Source organism: Cebidichthys violaceus, unplaced genomic scaffold (assembly GCF_023349555.1).
Source record: "Cebidichthys violaceus isolate CVI_PGR_0920_01 unplaced genomic scaffold, fCebVio1.0.p SCAF_14, whole genome shotgun sequence".
In the NCBI taxonomy this organism is placed as follows: Eukaryota; Metazoa; Chordata; class Actinopteri; order Perciformes; family Stichaeidae; genus Cebidichthys; species Cebidichthys violaceus.
In genome coordinates, this window is record NW_027176307.1 from 15,172,404 (window position 1) to 15,191,996 (window position 19,593).

General features: G+C 42.3%; 1 protein-coding gene across 1 annotated transcript in view; it reads right to left on the bottom strand.

Annotated features, from left to right (window-relative positions):
* The window catches only part of col12a1b (collagen, type XII, alpha 1b), a 98,379-nt gene that overhangs the window by 45,219 nt on the left and 33,567 nt on the right, over positions 1 to 19,593 (bottom strand). Inside the window, exons 20-33 of the mRNA XM_068709099.1 lie at positions 19,090 to 19,254; positions 18,546 to 18,692; positions 16,796 to 16,938; positions 13,914 to 14,043; positions 13,526 to 13,671; positions 12,849 to 12,978; positions 11,711 to 11,847; positions 9,165 to 9,294; positions 8,660 to 8,799; positions 6,426 to 6,558; positions 6,292 to 6,309; positions 4,969 to 5,108; positions 932 to 1,061; positions 128 to 267 (exon numbers count right to left, since the gene is read on the bottom strand). Coding sequence (XP_068565200.1) covers positions 128 to 267; positions 932 to 1,061; positions 4,969 to 5,108; positions 6,292 to 6,309; positions 6,426 to 6,558; positions 8,660 to 8,799; positions 9,165 to 9,294; positions 11,711 to 11,847; positions 12,849 to 12,978; positions 13,526 to 13,671; positions 13,914 to 14,043; positions 16,796 to 16,938; positions 18,546 to 18,692; positions 19,090 to 19,254 — 1,829 coding nt within the window. The remainder of the gene's footprint in view (positions 1 to 127; positions 268 to 931; positions 1,062 to 4,968; positions 5,109 to 6,291; positions 6,310 to 6,425; positions 6,559 to 8,659; positions 8,800 to 9,164; positions 9,295 to 11,710; positions 11,848 to 12,848; positions 12,979 to 13,525; positions 13,672 to 13,913; positions 14,044 to 16,795; positions 16,939 to 18,545; positions 18,693 to 19,089; positions 19,255 to 19,593) is intronic.

Consider the following 19,593-nt stretch of genomic DNA (forward strand, 5'->3'; position numbering starts at 1 on the left):
AGCAGCTTTCGGTATGCCTTTGAGCAGTGCAGTTAAGTCACATGTTCAGATACACGGGTGAATACTGCGGCTTCAGGTTCAACACCGCGCGGTGCCGACCGACAGGAAGTCGTGCTACCAGTCCTACCGTGCTCTCGGCTCCTCCGGCGGCGGGAACATAAAGGACTTTGTACTCCTTCACTCGGCCCTCGGCGGGCTCCCAGCGCACGTTCAGCGTGGTCATGGTGGGGTTCAACACCTGCAGGTTCCTCACTCCGCCCAGAGGCTCTGAAAGAGCAGAAACACGGGTGTGTCATCAGCAAAGAGTCGGTTTATTTACTGCGTTTACTGAACTGCACTGAAGTACTGCTGCTTCACTTTAACATATCTGTTTTGGCAGATTCTCTCTTGTAGAGCTCGATAATATTTTTTAATTATATAGACATCATGATACCGTCTATATATTTCTTTTCTCCTTATCAACCAGATCGACAAAATCGGTAAAGATTTTATATTATAAATGACATATTATAAATATAGAATATCACCATCACAATTGTTTCTTTACTTCTTTTCTGTCTACTTTCATTCTGTCTTTCTTTCCCTCTTTGTCACCGGCCTGTGAAAAAAACATGTATCTCCCAAAAACATCAACCGTTCATGAGCTAATAAAACAAAAAACAAATCTGTGTCTTTGTTCAAATGTTTGTAAATCAGAAAAATTCAAAACCACGAAATCTGGAGACACATGGTTTGAAGTTATTTCTAACTGTTTTTTTCAGACCAAATGCAAAGAAATTGTGTGAATAAATCACTCATCAATTTAAAAATTAGGTAAAAATAAAGCAAAAATCATGACTTTTGCTCATGCGGTCGATAAGAAAGGTTTGAATTTTTGTGTAAATATCAAAGCAGCGACTGCAGCACATTCTTTATGACGTCCGTCTCTTACTGGTTTGTCCTTCCCCACTGATGTCTCTGCTGACTCCGGTGGGATACACGGCGGCCACGGAGACGGAGTACCTGGTGTCGGGCTCCAGCTTCTGCAGGATGACGGTGGTCTTCTTCCCTCCGACCTGCGTCTGTTCACAGGAAACACGTCAGAATCATTGTGTCTCTATAGACTCGTCTCTGGCAATGATGTAATATCACAGCATTAACATGTTGGTTCAACAAACACTAATAAAAGTTACAAAAGATCAAATAAAAGCTCTAAATACAAACATGAAATCATAATTCATTTGGTTCATTTAAAGCTGTTCCTTCCTCTATTGTTCAACATATTAAAATTTGACTTTTTTTAATTCTAATATAAGATATGTTATGCTGCATCTGAGTACTTTTAGTTTAGTTCAGTACTTCTATACTGCAGTATTATTACTTTTATTTAGGTAAAAGATCTGGGTACTTTCACTACAGCAGAACATCACTTTGCTCCCGTGTTTTGAGATGTTAAATTACTGTTTTTGTGAATGGAGTCCGGTGTCTTTGAAGAGAGCATCTGTCTCCAAACATCTACTGCAGTAAAATACTGACTATGGAGAAGAACCTCAACCACACTTCTAAACATCAGAACGTTCCCTTTGATGTTCTGCAGTCACTTATTCCTGCTGTCATCGCTCAGTCTTCCAAAAACTAAACTAAAACTCTAAAAATGCAGAAAAACTCTTCAGTGTGTCGTGTTTCGGAGGACAAGATGTCAGCAAACTATTTACATTGTTGAAACATAAGTAAGTCAAATATTTCTCTAAAAGGGAATCCAAGTAGGCCTTTGGGGAAAATCCTGAGCAATCAACAGAGAAGTGAGGGTGTAAACACATTCCTGGAGGGTGTAAACAGTTTCCCAGATAAACGAGAGAGGCCACCACGTCAGCGTCACTTCACTATTTCAGGTATTTGTCTGGATGCTTGATCTGCTAAACTTGTGACATTTTGTTTACAGGATGATCTTTTAGTCATGAGGTAACTGAGCTGCTTCACGACACTCAATTCATCTCAGAAGTCATATCATTATACACGTGTTACTGTTTTTAAACAACAAATTGAGGAATTTCGAAGTAAAAAAAATTCAAAATCAGGCCAAATTTGTGTTTTTTATGAGGTTATTGGTTCTGTATGTTTCTAAATCTGAACAAATCCCACAAAAAGACCAAAACCAACGACACGTTAGTCTCACTTCCTGTCTGTGGCTCTCGGCTCCTATTGGATCCGACTGAAGACTCAAATCTTTAAAAACACAAACGCATCCTCCTGAAACAGCTGCTCGCTGTCGTTATGAACTAAACAACACAGGAGGACATTTGTTGGGGACTATTTTCAGCGGCGGATGAGTCCACGTTTGGCGCTCTAGTGAGTATCTGTCTATAAACTACAGAGAGTGTGTCCAGTGAGGCTCATTGATGTGTTTTAATGGCGTAGGTTAGAAGAATACTTTTCTTTGTCTGTTCTTCAGCAGGTTAACCGGCTCGACTCTCATGAGACTTGGTGGAAGAGTGAAGCATGGGACGAGGGAGAAACCATTCCAAATGGGAGCAGATCTGAATCACTGGGCGGATGCAGACGTCACTCTTCACTTGGCGGAGGTCTGAGCTCTCTGAGTGCTCTTCTAATTCTTCATATTTTCATCTCTGTGGGTGTCCAGTCTGATTTATTCCACAGTGAGCTACAGGAAGACCACCTCCGTCCACAGCTATCGTTTTTCTCCACAGAACCTTTAAAACAGTAGTTTTCCATTATATGTATTTAGCTTTTGGGGAGCAGTGAGGTAACCCTGAGCTCATCCGGCACAAACAAACAAACCCGTCTGGTTTCACATGACTGAAGTCACAAAACAAAAAAAAAGCCCGGAGATGACAATCCGACTTCGGATGCTCTCGGTCTTCTGGTGTACACGCATCCGAGGAGATCCACAGACTCACCAGACGTGACGCTCTTCCCCTCCAACACTTTGTTTGGGTGAAACGCTGTCATAACATCTCAAGAGACACAAGAAGAGATTTGTCACTCGTTGAAATTCTTTTTTCATGCGGCCCACACAGTTTTTCCTTTCAACTCGTTTCCTGAGCTCGATCGGCGGCGAGTCATCGCGCAGGAATGCGAGCCGCCGCACAGTCGTCGTCTTAAAGCGTCAGAATGTGACGGAGAATCTGAACTCCTTCAGGACGTCTGTGCGCAGCTCAAGAGTCCGGAGTTTAACTCCAACTCGTTCTGTAAACGAAGTGCTTATGGTGAAATCTGTTCTCTGATTGATTGAATGTTTTTATTCAAACGTCTGAACTCGATGACAATCGAATTTTCTCTTCAAGGAAAACATGTGTTTAGCTTTAAATCTAGCTGAGTCCATTTCTTCTTGAGACTCTACTGCTTCCTTACGTCAATAGTTCCACTTTGGGAGACTTTCTACATTTAATCTGTTGTGTCTCAGCCACACAGTCACATTCTTAAAACACAACTTTTGTAAAAAGAGTTAAAAGGTCTATTTGTTGTCTATTTGGGTCAAATGAAAAAGCCTTTTGCAGAGATGTGCAGGTGTCAGCCATGCAATATAAAAGTCAACTCTAGATATCTTACACATTCCTATCTTCAAATTATCTATTTTATGAAACCACATGAGGACGACGCAGTGTTTGCCTTTTAATCCTGAAAAAAGGATCTGAGGAGCCAGAGGAGACTTCAAACAGTTTACGCATAATTGATTTGTTTCTATATGTGCGCTGGGACTCGTATTACAAACTCTTCTGACAGATTTAAAGCTCCCCATCACAGTGATGTGTCCATCAGTCTGTTGGAGATGTTCCCGGCACCACCGCACCCCGACTAGAGTCAAACAAAACCCTCAGCTTTTAGGAGCGTATGAGGAAAATCCACCCTAAAGAGGAATTCAGTCGTATTGTTCCTCTAATCCTGTACAAACACATGATGCCCAGTGTTCCTTCACAGCAGCGTGTTGATGGGAGAGAAAAACTCACATTTTAGTCCTTGAGCTGAAGGGTGTAAAAAGTTACATAAACATTTTAGAAATCTCAGCAGTCGCTCGATTGTTCACCGTCAGCGGAGCAGCTCCAGCTTTAGTCTCTGGATGAAATGAGGAGCCAAGTGATTATGTGAGTGTGTTTTTAGGATGACAGTATTTTAAGTGAGTTCTGCTATAATTTACATTAGATTTATGACTTGAAAGTACAATAACAAAAACGTTGTTTAAAGCAAATATACTGCATTGTTAAGATTTTATTTTCCAGAAGACTCTGGTCTAGCAAAAATTAGGAATAATTGAGTCATACAATACATAAACATCAAAATTATTTTTAGTTTAATTGTTAAAAAAGTTATTTCACTCTCTTCTGTTTTCTGAATTTCCTTTTATTTTTCTTGTTTTTTTTGTATTGAGCGAATATTATATAGCAATATATAATATTATTATATCATATTAATGTACATTCACAGATGATATAAAAGACGTAGGATTATATATTATATATTATATTTTGAGATTGAGACAGTACCAAAAATAAGCAAATTAAAAAAAAGGAACATTATTAAAAAAATAAATATTTAAATAAAATAAATATATTTTAGAATTCAATAAAATGTAAAAATCGACAAAAATAAAACAAATGTGTATATACTAAATAAAATAAAATTAAAACAAATCTTAATCTAACAGAAAAATAAGGCAGTGTGGGAACATTTATCTTCCTTATATTCTTTAAACTCTCCTGTCTCTTGAGGTATTTTCAATATCATTTTAAATGCATTTCTATTCCTCACGCAAAGCACTTTTAACTGCCTTAAAGAAAGAAAGGTGTTTTATGAAAACATACAAAAAACATGTTTCCCCAATAAATGATCAATGAAATAATTACCTTCTTTACATTTTTCTCCACACATTTTGATTTCTAAAGTCTCATGTTTTTACGTATGCTGATGACAGCGCTGTGTTTACGTCCCAAATATTTTTATAAAATACTGTAAAATGAGCAGTGAACTCACTGTGAGAGGCTCGCCTCCAGCGACGGGCTTGTAGATGATCTTGTAGTTCTGGACGGCGCCGGGGGCGGGTTCCCACTTCACCGTCAGCGCGGACGTGGTGGCGTTGAAAACCCTCAAGTTCCGAGGAGGCTGAGCCGGCACTGAGGGCACACGGATAGTTCCAGTGAGATAAACAGAAAGATCAGTGATGGATTAGCGATGGTGATGGAGATGATGATGATGGTGGTGGGGGTGAGGATGAAGATGGCAGTGATGGTGATGCTCCAACAATCTTGCAGGTCACAAAAAGCTAGAAAAGGTCATTTTTAGGATGGAAGCAGCAAAACAGAAGAAGCTGTGTGAAGCTTGAGGTCAGCAACTTTTCATTCAAATCATTCATCTCAACATGAATAGATATCGATAGCTGTTCTTCCTCGTTACAGTTAGTGTAACAACCACAATTTGTATTATTATGAAAAGAAATCGGGGTGCAACTTTGAGAATTTGGGATTTGAGGTTGTAACAAAGTTGGTGGTGGAGGAACTATAATAAATTAGTAAGTTTAGAGTGGCATTACAACAAATTTTAGGGTTTGTAACATACTTTTTCAGGGGGAAGAATAGCACATTTTATGAATATTACAAACTAAATTTAGTTTTTTTTATCAAGGAGCAATAATGAATACTGTAATTGTAGAAAAGACAATGTAAAAAATGTTTGTACTGTTCCAAATAAATGTGAATAGGCTTGGAATTACAATAAATAGAATAAGGTGATACTATGACACATTTTGAAAGGTTGATTACAGTGTAAAAAAATCTACTTGTTGAATTAAAAGTTCACTGAGCCTCAACCCAACAGCAGACACACTGTGCAACAATGCAACAACATGCAACATCCTTAACATGGCGACTGAGGTGAACTCTGATGAAGGATGACGTGATGACGTGACTGTGACAACAGACATGTTAAAGATGACAAGGTGGTGATGGACAGGGAACAGAAACAAAAGGACTGATGGTGGAATTAGAACAATCGTTCACATGGATGGATGGAGGTCTGTGGAGGACGACACGTTACGCGTCTACTTTCACACTGTTTGCATTTAAAGCACTGAATCTACGTTCACACCACATTCTACTGCAACGTCTACGGAGAGCTGAATCTGAGAAAAACAATCAGCAAACGGTGATTTTTATCAAACACTGAAATGCACAAAACATGCAGTTAAGAAAGGAAAAAGTGTGCTTCCATTAACGCCGTCCCTTATGGTCCGCGTTACCGTTCAACACAAAGTCATGGACATTACAATGAAAAGGAACCTGTCCTTCTCTGTTGACATACCATCCGGAGCCTTCAACACTAGAGAGAGACGTCGAGAAAACAACATTATTATTATTTCACACTCAAAGTGAGAAACATCTGTGAGTGTAAAACGGTCGTTATTAGGGAGCTTGTAGGGCGACGTGGGCGCTTACACGTGCGCTCGCTTCCCATCAGGTCCTCGCTCTCCGACTCGTCGGGATAGATGGCCGTGACGGTGACGGAGTATTCGGTGTCCGGGTCCAACTCCGGCAGGACGTGGGAGGTCTCGTCGCTGTTCATGATGGCCTGGTGACGAAGAAGAAGAAGGCAGTTAACAGTGTTTGATGTTATAGTACTACGACAGGATGAACTCTACTCTCATTGTGTAGTTCAAGGCCCTTTGTTAATAATGGCAAGAGGAAAGTCTCAGCCGTCAATAAGCGAATCAAAGAAGGAGTCCATTATAACTTATGTACCAAGACACTTTGTGCCATCCTCTGCAGGAACTCACTTCCAAAAGGACAAAGACATAATGAAGACCTGTTTCCGTCTTTCTATGTAGTCCAAATTCATACGGTCAAGATGGTGACGGACAAAATCCAAGATGGCAACAGTCAAAACGCCGAACTCAAGGCTACAAAACCTCAGTCCACAAACCAATGGGTGACTACGTAAACTTCTTATATACAGTCTATGCTTCTCAGGGGCCAACTGCCCATCAGGTCTATCTAACATTTAAGATAAGTGACTTGCCCATGGGCACATCGACATGAAGTGGAGGAGCCGGAGATCGAAACGTCGATCCTCTTGATGGAAGGACGACCCGCTCCACCTACGAGCCCCAGAAGTCACCTGACAATGCCCCTTCATGGATGGGTAAATCAACGATAACTACCTGCTTCTTCCAACACAAACAACAGCCCTTGATTTAAATTCTTGACTGCTGAGCAAAGAATCTCATCCTGCACTGCGTTTCATTTAAACTCAACCTCTGAGACTTGAAGCTTTTTAGCAGCATTTCCATCGGCCAATAAAGAAAGTCTAATAATTTGAAAATCTGGAGTTCGTGAAGTAAGACTGTAATCAACAACCTGGTATGGATTTCATTCACACGTGTTTGTGCTGAAGCGTGTGTTGGCTGGGAGGCAAAAAGTGTCCAAAATATCACAAGAAGAAAACAAAGACAGCATTATTGTTGCTTCAGCTGAACTGTTTTTTTTTACTTAAGTCTTGGCGAAAGTGGTTTTGTGAGGCGTGATCCGTGAAACCACAATGCATCATTCTTATGATCTTCTTCTTTTACTTGAGCAAATCCTTCATGACAGTTCTACTGTACGACTGTTTCATTTAAACCAAACCAGGTTTCACAATCGTCTACATGTCAGAGAGTGCTGGACCGTTACGGCAAGGTGGTCGGTTTGAACCTGGACTAGTTCAGGAAGGTGGACCTGGACCTGCAGGTGAGCTTGAGTGCTCTTAACCTGAACTCAGATACAGTTTTTGAATCAGAGGAATGAAACACTGTGAGAAAACCTTCAGCGTTGGTTGATTTAACTCAAAGCAGATGTTCGGTGTCGTTGCAGACGGACAAAGCTGTCCAACCAAAGCTCGTTTGCATATTTTAAGAGGAAGAACTTGGCCGGAGTGTTGATCCAGCTGCTGGAGATGCTTTTTTTTTTTTTTTACAACAAGACAAAAGTAAAAGGGGACAAAACAAATACAATCTAGATACAAGTCAAGATCGCCATGCGTCTTAGAAACATTCGGTAAAAGTGTCTTTGTCCACTTCAGTTTCCTCTTAAGTCTCTTTCACTTTCTTTCAATAGTTCCGAGATTCAGGAACTTTTCCGTCTTGCACCTTTTCACACATGGATTTGAACACTTCTGGACGCCAATCGCTATGAAACGCAACAAAGAAAGAAAAAGAAGAAGATGGAGCAAAGGCCAGACGACGGGTACGCAAAAGAAATCGTCTCCTATTATTTGTAGGAACATGAATACGAGGAGATGGTTTTGTCCGGTGCCGTTTGAAAAAAAGGGCTTGTTTGCAAACAGAAAACTTGTATTGCTTGTTGGTTATTGGTGTAAATTGTAAACGGCAAACAAGTAGCAGATTTAAATACACCGTCAGCAGAGTCTTGTGATTGGTTCGCTCACAACTCAGTCGTTTCCCCTGAAATGTTACGAGATCTTGAGGTTTGGAAACTGGCGATACGTTTAGCAGATTTTATTACACACTGACTTCAGCTATCACAGGAAACAACAACACACTTTGACTTCTTGCCAAGTCATAACCACGTGTTAATGATTGGAAAAAGGAGCATGTGATGATATGTTGCTGGAGAAACCAAACTGAAAGACGAAGAATGAGCAAACAGCATTGAAGAAGCGGTTCGTCTAGACTTACAAACAGAGAATCCTGCTCCCCCTTCTTGGCCCAGCCAATGCGGTAGAGGGCCACGTCCGGGGCCCCGTGCTCCCACGTGGCCCTGAACGAGGTCTGGGTCACCTCAGAGAACTGCAGGTTCTTGGGAGCAGGAACAACATCTGTTCAGGCAGAAACGAGGTTACAGGAGTGTAGAGGAGTGTGTCATACCCATTCTGATTGAGATTGTCCATTATTTATCAGTAAAGAATGTTATTAAAATATCAGTCAGGACATGTTATTACATTATTGGGTTTCATTACATTTAGATGAGGTGAATTGAATCAGATTTTTATTACATTTTCAGGATATTATCACATCATTGGGTGCTACAAAACTCTGACGGGGAGCCATTATGCAAGGCACTGAACCAAAGAACACTGTGGTGCAACTCTATGATTTGAATGTGTAAGAGGGAAGTTGCTCAACATTAATAAAGCTGTAATAAAAATCAATAAGAAAACAAGAGTGAAAAGCAGATCCAGACCTGTGATGGCGGTTCCGAGCATCGGGGCTCCGGGTCCCTCGTCGTAGATCGGGGTGACGGCCACGTCGTACTCGGTCTGGGAGATGAGGCTGGACAGGTCCATGGTGGTGATGTCGCCGTTGACCTCGCGCTGCCGGTCACAGATGTTATATATTAAAAACTGAGCTCCGTGACTAAGGCTGCTCGATCCTCCAATGTTGTTATTCTGGACATCAAAAATGTTCTTAATGTGCATTGAAACACACACAGTGGCCGCCAGCATTCAGAGTATTTAACCACGGGAACCAATCTGAAGGCCATGCAGTCTTCATTCTTCATCCAATACATTGTGTCATCAACATTAACTTCACAACGGCAAGTTAAAGTTTAACTTTTAACTGCAGGTGAAGCAACGAGGCTGAAGAGCTCGGAACTAGGGTTACTATTGTAACCAATAAAAAGGCCAGAACAACTTGCACAAATCTAAATATGAACCAGGGAAATTTCTCTTATTATGTGGACGTTTTTCGTTCGCTAAGATAAGCAGCCATAGATGAATAAAAGTGAACATTTGTTAGGTCAGAGGAACATCGGGGCAAATGTTTGGCGTACGAAACGTTGATTCACGTCTCCTCAGCAGAGTTTTCCATTTCAGGCATTAATCCAACATGTGGGCTTTCGTCTACAGAGACGAGACGTCTTCAGCGGATAATCCCTGAGAGGGGTCGAGCTGCAGCGCGTCATCCATCAGAGCTTTTCTTTGGCGGGTGGACGGCACCTCCGGCTGCCGATTCATCCCGGACAGTTTGTCCTCCGTCGACAACCAAGTGAGAAATGATGAGGACGGAGGAGGAGTGCGCTCCTCCGCCAGCAGACCGCTCTTCTCGTAAAGATCGGCCAACAGAATGAAGCTGCTGCTGCTGTAACTCTGGACTCGGTCACGACTTCCTGGTTTCTTTCCCAGAACGAAGGCATCAACACCAAAGCTTCGGGCTCGCCAAGGTTTTATCGTTGAACTTACAAAAAATTTTCAAACAAGTATTGCAGCGACTGAAACCTGCCAATATCCCATACATTGACAGAGCAGATAAAGATTTTCCTGCATGTCTACGGAACCTTCCTAACCCTAGAAAACGCACTTCTTTAGAAGCAAATGGAATGTTACGTGATGCCAGAATGGAGCCTGTGAAATGTTTAAAGTTCCCCTTCTGGCATTGATTAAACCACAAAAAAAAACATATTTGGAAGTTTGAAATGGCTTTTGGATCTAAGTCGACACCTTTGGCTCATTTAGTATGCGTCTATCAATGAATATGCAAATTAGGCCGACTGAAGCTAAAACGTAGCGGTTGACCGACATGTTGGCTCGTGCTCGCCGTGATAAATGGATGGAACAGCGTCGGGCTTCATAAAAGTTTTTGTGGTAAAAAAAAAACATCTGTTTCTCTGGTACATTTTTTTTTCAAAACAGTGCTCTGGAAAACAAACGACAACCGCAAACTTGAGTTTTCTCTGGCAGTTTGGCGTCAGTTTGACGCACGAAGACCCCCTTTTTCGCCTTTTTCCTAAACCTAACCAACTGGTTTTGTTGCCTGAACCTAACTTCCTGTGAAGGTTTATTTTGAAAGGACACCATGCATGTAACGAGTGTACACTCCGTCCTGACACGTCGACAACGAGTTGCTGATATTCCACGTTTCGCCGTAGCGCTCTGCTAATGATATGCAACGCCCCTCCCCCCCAAGTTGACGGTATTGATTCCTCAGGGATTGGTTCCTCAGGGATTGGTTCCTCAGGGATTGGTTCCTCAGGGATTGGTTCCTCAGGGATTGATTGCTCAGGGATTGGTTCCTCAGGGACTGGTTCCTCAGGGATTGGTTCCTCAGGGATTGATTGCTCAGGGATTGGTTCCTCAGGGACTGGTTCCTCAGGGACTGGTTCCTCAGGGATTGGTTCGTTCCTCAGGGATTGGTTCGTTCCTCAGGTATTGGTTCATTCCTCAGGTATTGGTTCGTCAGGGATTGGTTCGTCAGGGATTGGTTCGTCAGGGATTGGTTCCTCAGGGATTGGTTCCTCAGGTATGTGACGTGTGTAACCCTGACTGTCATTGGTACCCTGCAGTTCTAAATGCTCAGACATGGTGGTGACTTCCCTTATGATGTGGTTTGTAGCATATAAACACGTTGACGAGGTTAAAAACTAGATTTTTCCTTTCCTTGGAGGGAGGGGTTTGACTGATGTATTTAATGCTGTAACTAAAACCATGTACATTTTTAATGATTACTCTCCAATTTATCTGCAACTGACAATTATTATCACGGGAAATTAATGCGTTTATGATTTCTAAATGTGGACAAATTTCCAAAAACACAAATCATGTTCCGTTTAAACTGAAAAAGCAGCAAAAATCCTCATATTTAGGAAGCTGAAACCAGATCACTGCTGCACTTTCAAAGCTGAATTGAAAGGTATTGAAACAGTTTTTACATCTGTGGTTTGTTCATAACTCAATCTGTTGTATCTGTACTGGAGGTCACACTGAGAAGACAAACCGCTGGGCTCTTTACCTCCTTCAGGTCTCCTTCATCCGGCTTGTAGGTGATCATGTACTTGCGGACGGCTCCGGGAGCGGCGTCCCAGTTGAGCCTCATGGTGCTGTGAGTGACGTCGGTGATCCTCAGGACTCCGGCGGGAAGAACGGGCACTGAGGGAGGACAAGGTGACAACGGACGTCCAGTCAAACAAGACAACAAACAAGCACGACAACGTTTACGATCCCAGTTTACGAAGACGATTAAAAGATGCCGACTGACTTCAGAACTCACTGAAGTAGCAGCTCGTTTTTTTTCAAAACGCATCTGTTGTCAATCCAAAATAAAAACTCCAGGATGTGATCCAGCTCTTATAAAACAACTGCTACATTCTGTTAAACCTCTAAACATTTTAAAGGGTGATGACACCTTGCAAACATAATACAGTGAATATAACATTTGTGAAAAGACATTTTGTTTAAATACTTTTTAACATTCTCTAATAATTACTGATTGCGCAGGGACCAGGTCTAGTTTAAGTTGTTAATTTGTTTTTTATATCTTCTAATTTCTCTTCTTTTTCAGTAGGTAGGTGTTTGTGGTTCTAACTAATAAGTCGTGAGTGACGTATCCATCAACGTTCACAAAGGTCGAAGAAGTAAGTCGATGTACGAGTTGCTCTTATATAACAACCGTGTGGCGATCTCCTCCGAGCTTCTATTTCTTGTTGCTCGTGTCGAGATTGTAACGCTCGATCTGAGAAACTCTAGGCGAGGCACTTGAGGAAAAACGGCGTTGCCTTTTCCTACGAGGTTCTGTTTAGTCGACTGTTTCTCCAACCGAGGAAGTGTTTGAATTGCTGAAGTTGCGGGTGACGTTCAGAGACTATATTTAAAGCTTAAGATCAGAGACGTGGAGAATTTATGACAAGAAGCACTGTAGCTGCTCTGGAGGGTTGTGCTGGAACGATATCTGAGGAAGGATTATGCCGCAGAGTGATTTTTATGGAGTATAAATGGGCATTGTGATTCTTTTTCCATCATGAAAACTTGTCGCTTCTATTTCAAACCGAGCTTCAGTCTGACGTTACTTTCCCGGTAAAACTGTGGCTCTTCGGCTTCGACGGCGTCGGATTACTTCTGAGCTAAAAAGTCATCAGTTAAACACGACTTACGGGTGACTCCTCTCCCCTCCAGAGGGTCGCTGGCAGCCTCTCCATACAGCGCGTAAAGAGAGATGGAGTACTGTGTGTTGGGGATCAGCTGCACCAGCTGGACGTCAGTAACATCTCCTCCAACACGAACCTGCAGACGGACAGACGGAAAAAGAGTTTGTGACCATGCTGGACTCTCTGATAAAGCACACTGCAATGCTGAAGATCCACACCGGTGTTCCTGCACCTTTTAAACTCCTTAGTCGCCATGTTGTTTTTTTCACAGTCAATAAACAGGAAGTGACCATATTTGGACTGAGGAGGAGTGACGTAGAGATGCTGTATACGTCTCTGGTAGAGACCTGTCAATCAGCGTGTAGCCCCGCCCCTAAATCATCCCCTGCTTTATGGTGTGTTTGACTCTAAATGGAGCATAATGTACTAAATGAACATCATGCTGTATTGAAGAAGACTGTAAACTAGAGATTGAGACCATAAACTCATGTTTACAATGTTTACTGAGGGAATAAATCAAGAGAGAAGTAGAGTCATTTTAGACTAGACTTCTATACAACCAGAGGAGTCGCCCCCTGGTGGACACTAGAGACAATGCAGCTTTAACACATGAAGCTTTGATTTCACTCTTCAGAACCGGAGGTTGCCGAAACAGAGTTTGTGACCGGTCTGCGTTCCTTTACCTCGTTTTCCAGCTGAGGCTCGGTGGCGTTTATGGATTTGTACAGCAGCATGTAGCCGGTGGCTCCGCCCGCCTGGTCCCATCTCACCCTCATGGTGCTGGAGGTCTCGTCGTAAACGTTCATGTTGGTCACCGCTGACAGCGGCACTGAGAGGACAGAGACACTCAGTCAGAGCTAATAATCAATCAACTCACATGAAGTATCTGAAGGAGACTGAGAACAACAATTGGACCAAATTAGGATCTGCAGGATCCCTGAACCCATGAACATTTGTTGAGTCAACTGTTCACGTCTTTATGTCTCAAACTGATTCTCTGACGAGGTTTCTCAGGGAAAGCTCTTCTCTCTTGAGACCGAGAGGAACATGAAAGAAGGAGGAAACGCTCACAGGTGGTCTCGGTGCCCTTCAGAGGCTCGCTGCTCTCCTCGCCGACCACGGAGTAGACGTTGACCACGTACTCCGTCAGATGGTTCAGGCCTTCCAGCACCGCCGTGTTCACCGAGCCGTCCACCAGCAGCTGAAACAGATAAAAGAGCGGTTGTATTTCTCTCTGGGACTCTTTTTATGAGGTAAAAGTTGTGACAAAGTTCTATCTCCATGATGAATATCAAAATGTGAGGAAGCGGCAGCAGAAGTCTCCGTAACGATCCGTACTAACGTATAGTCAAAAAAACAAACAATAAGTGGGACATTCATGCCGTCCTACAGACAACAATCCAAACCCTTACATGTATATTCTAGGAAAAGTAGGAGATTCCTGGTTAAAGGCAACACTCTGGGAAGTCAGAACAAAAAAACAACTACCGCCAATCACCAAAGGTGGCGCCAAAGAGAAGAAAACAGAGATCTTTACTCTCGATATTGTTCTTTTATGAATATAAATACTGATATAATCAATATGTCTTGCTCTTGGCGGCGTATGATACTGAAGTGTTCAAGGGTGTGACGAGGTTGATCAAAAAGACGTTTTTTTCTCGTTAATTTGTGACTTTAATCTTTCATTTGTTTAGTTTTTCTCACAAATCTTTGAGTTTATAACCTCAGAGAAAATGTCTTTCTTAAAATATTATAGTATAATATATTATAATAATATTAGTATTATCCCCCTGCCCCGGCTCTGTTTTTAATACTCCTCTTATCTACAGTGGTCATAATACTCATAAGTAGCTGAAGATGAAGCTGCCAATTGTTTTGTTCTTTTCAATAATACATTTCAGAATAAATCTATTGAAGCTCAGAGACTTGTCTGCTGATTATGAAAGAAAAGGATCAAAGTGCAGCATGAACTGTTCTAACCACCAATCAGCAAACACAAACAAAGACTCTCATTAGACCTTCAAAGCTGAGCCTTCAGAGGATTCATCGCTTTTTGCTTCAGAAATCTACGAATGAAAGTTGACTTGCAAAGTGAAGCAATTTGTCGGATAACAATTAGGCAATTTCGATATCTGAAAAAATGATTTTGGATCTGTCTCTTCATGGTGGCGGTCCAAGGTCTTGGCTGTTGAAAGTCCAAGTGATCGCAGTGCGTTCATGTGCCGGTGGGAAAGCCGTCATTAAAGGAACCTGGCTGTGCTGCTGAACTGCGTCGAGTTCCTGATTGGCTGGGAAACCAAACCCAGAGGAGAGAAGAGAAAGAAACACAGCGAGGCCGCCGCTTCTCGTCCCTCCTATCAGCTCAGTTACGTCTGTAGCTGATCAAGTTGAATCTGTTCCCAACGCTCCTCCGGTCTCTCTGAAACATCATATCAACCGTTGTCTGAGGCGTCGTTGGACCGAGATGGCGACCGTCCACTGACTCACAGTGCTCTGCATGCGTTATCTGTGCGAACGCGCTCATGCGCTCTGAATAACAAGAGCACGTATGGAAGAATTCAAATCGAGAGTTGGAGGTGACTGTCGTCTTCACAGCCAAGACTTGAGAGCTACAAAACAAAGACTTCGTCTCACCTCTGGTGGTATTTATTGAGCTAAAACATGAAAACCACCCACGACACCCATTAATACTCAAAAGTTATCCAGACAACTCCTTAAACACGTATAACAACACATAAACACACCCACTTCAGCTCATTGGGTCTATGAATTCCTCCCCGGTGTGTAAATATATCCAACACACACAGTAATATGTGTTCCCCCTCTTGGCAGCGTGCCACGGCCTCATCCCTGAACCCTCCCTTGTTACCGAGAGTTTAGGAATTCCCTCTCTTGTAAATCACTGCCGATAAGACCTTCACCAAACACACCGGCGTGTGAATGTAATACATCTCCTGTTGTTCAGCTCTGCGGTCCAACGTAAGCAGACGAGGAGAAGCCCTGTGAGGTCTACGACGGCCCGGTTAGAATCTCCCTCTGACGTGGGCCAACGAAACCACGAACGGATGGAAAAGACCCAGCGCTTCGGGTTTAAAGACATGACGGGAGGTTAAGAGTAAACTAAATGCAGGTTCACAAAAGCAACTGGGATCCAGGTTTCAGTCTCTGAGGGGGCTTTGAATAAAGAGCCAGAGCTGGGTACGTGGAAACTCTTCCAGGAGGTGGTTTTTAACCTGTCGTGTGAGGGGTGTTCACCGCAGCACGACACCTAAGAGGATACTAAACGGGGGGGGTTAAGCATCAATTAGTCTGCTTTTGTGTGAGAGACAACCTTTCATTCTCTAACTTCACAGGAAGTAGTAGATCTCAGCTGTGTGGTGGCGGTTCACAACAAAAGAGTTATCTGTTACCGTTTAAGGCCGGTCTAATGGGAGCCAATTAATAAGCAAACAAGATGTTGTTTGATATTCAGGGTCGTGTCCAGCGCCAAGAGATGGCAGACGTTACGTTTCCTGGCCAGCGAGCAGCACACTGAGCAGATTCCTCTGATGAAGTTTGACGAAATAGACCAATTATCTGAACCTGGAACAATAGAGTCAAACTGAGTCCAGACCACGCCGAGAGAACCAGCTCTTTATATCTAAACCAGGTTCAACAAACATCATCCTGAAATATTGTGCTTCGATCCAAACGTGTTGGCGTGTAGCCTCTCCAGCACCGTATTAATGGAGCGCTCCAGCAGCAATCTAACAGCACCATGAATTCACAACAAAATCTACTTTTCCCCCCCTTTTTTAGGGCGACGATGTCATGAAATATGACGACAGACATTTAACGTTTCATACGAAAACCTGAATGTTAAAAAAAGAGACATTTAGTAGAGACCTACTAATTAATATGTCTCAAGTTCTTCTGTTCTTACTCCCTTTAACGTTGTATTCTCTTCATCTCACCTCCCAGGTGGGTCCCCCGGCCGTCATCACGTAGGTGACGTGGTACTTGTCGACGTGGCCGCCGGGCACCGTCCAGGTGGCACGGAAGGAGCGGTGGGTCACCTCCGAGGTCACCAGGTTGGTGGGCGCCTCCAGCTCTCCTCCTGAGAAGGAATGAAGGAGGGAATAAGAGCCGACACGTCCAACTATTTCACACCCGTGAACCCTGACGCCACAAATCTGCCGTTGTCATGTTCGCCCCTTTTGGCTCGCTGAGTATTTCAGCTAAATAAGCTAAAAATAAAGTGTTCTCTGCATAGATTTAAGTGTGTAGATATCTATTCTACCGGTTTGAGCTCTTCTGGCTTTAAACTAATCCTTTTCTCCGGCTGTGCAGTAAATTATTTTTTGTATTTCCCTCCTAAAAATGATTTACGGACAAAAAGTTGAAAAAAATCTACTTCCAGCGTGAAAGTTTCCATCAGATGTTCGGATCCGCATTGCGACATCTATTTAATTCTCTGAAATAATGGAGGTTGTCGGACAGAATGGAGTCAAATGTATCCATCTGGGATGTGATCTTCTGCTTTCAAAGAGTAGAATTGATTTGTGGATAACAGGACACTTTGTTCTCATCTGAGGATCAAAACGACGCCACATAATTTGTACTTTTCAATGGCCAATTAGTGTCATCATTCAAACTGGGTCATAGCAGCTGTGCCAAAGACGAGTAACTTAGCTGATGCTCATGTCTTCACTTGGACTAAAAGGTTTACATCGTCCATTATAAGCAGTGTGGCGTTTCATGCCCTCCAGCCTGTTGTAAAATATAGACGTCAGTCTTGAACACTTTGGCATTTTAAAGTCCGGAGAAGTATAATTTTCCACCTGATCTGCACCACAGGGAACCTCTGAGAGGTGTAAATCTGACTCAGCAGGTATTCAAACAAAGAAGCTGGAATCACAGATTCCATCAGAGATGAAGATTAGAGGAAGAAGATCTGGTCGATGTAGAATAACTTGTTTAGTTTGAGTGGCCAGCATCTGCAACAACTTATGGACGTATGTGCACCTACTGATGAGGAAAACATTTGTGTCGAAGGAAACGGATGACATTAAAAAAATGACAGTTTATTACATAAATCAGGTCTACAGAATCAACCACATCTTTGTTTCTATTTAAAAGGATTGCTCTGATTCTTTGAAGTGTGGTTGTATGAGAATATTTTCACCTCTTTACCTTTCTGACGGGGAACTGAAGCTGTTATCTATTCTCTCTCTAAAGACACCAGACACCAGACTCCATTCACAAAAACAGTGATTTTAACTTGCAGAAGTGAATTTGAATTAACCCTTTAAGACACCAAAGTCACACAATACTAACTAACCGATGGAGGCGGCAGTAGACCAGCAACTTAAAGGTAAAATTACTGTTTTTGTGAATGGAGTCTGGTGTCAGCTTCAGTTCTCCGTCATGCATATTGTCATTCATATTCATATTCATGCCCATTAACCACTATATTTTTGATTTTAAGCTAAATGGTTGATATTTCTCAAAAGGTTAATTCTGGGTTTTCTTGGTCGTTCCTTTGATAAATGAAACTCTACTTTCACTCATCAAAGGAAATATATACTGTATATAAATGTAAAATAACCAGCCAGGATGCCTCTCTGACAGAATACTGCCTTCTGAAATCTGGATCTTTAATTCTAATCCCAGTGGCACCAGTTTGATGACGACTCTATGCAGACGATGTGACTCTGTTCCTACCTGAGCCTTTGACGCTGTTGCACAGGTTGACGGTGAGATCGTCGACGATGTCCACCATGAACTTGAAGTCCTTCACGTTGTACATGTGAATCTCGGGGGGGTCGGAGGCGATGGCCCTCAGCTCGTTCTCATCGGCGTTCTTCACGCCTGAGAGAAAAACCGAAACGTCAGCACGGTGGAAGAAGAAGAAGAAGAAGAAGACCCCCAAAAAAACATGATATAAAGTACTACAATCAAATCTAATCCCATGTACCTTTACACATATACTCTCAAAGCTCGTCATCAGACTTTTGACTGATCACCTGATTTTGGTTTGGCCATTGGTTTCAGTTTATTTCTGTATAATTTGAAAACCAACTTGCAGAGATACATTTCAATTTCTCCTAAAGTAGTGAATGTATCTCAAATATTGAAAAGAATTTGGACTATGTAGCTTAAGAGGATGAATCCTGGAAAACCAGCTGTTATAATATTTTCATGTGACCTTTTTTTAAACTCTGTCAATATGAAAAATGTAGTTTTAATGATATTTAAAGTGACATACCGATGGCGTAGAGCTCGATGTTGTTATCTCTCAGGTTCTTCGATGTGGAGATGATTTCGTCCTGCGACTTTCCGTCAGTGATCAGGATGCCGATCTTTCGGGCGTTGGCGCGCATCCCCACGCTGGGTTTGAAGTTGTTCTGCAGGATGAAGGTCATCGCCAACCCTGTGAGACGGGAGCAACGAGTTTCACCAAACATTCACAAAAGGATTTAGCAGCTAAATCTTCACACAAAAAAAGGTAAATGCACCTTTAAGTTAGTTAATGTTCAGACATTTGGCACAAAATTTGACCCTTTCTATGCAAATGAGCCTTATTGCAAAAACAACAACAATACTAATAATTCACAAAGATCAGCGCTGATTGACTAAAACAGTTAAACTATTAGTGTCTTCAGAGAGTTGGTGGGAACTGAAGCACATTTGTAGGTGATGTCGGCTCAATCTATTTAATTGTCTCACTTTTTGAGCAAAAACAGCTTCAGTGTTCTTCAGCTAAAGCATT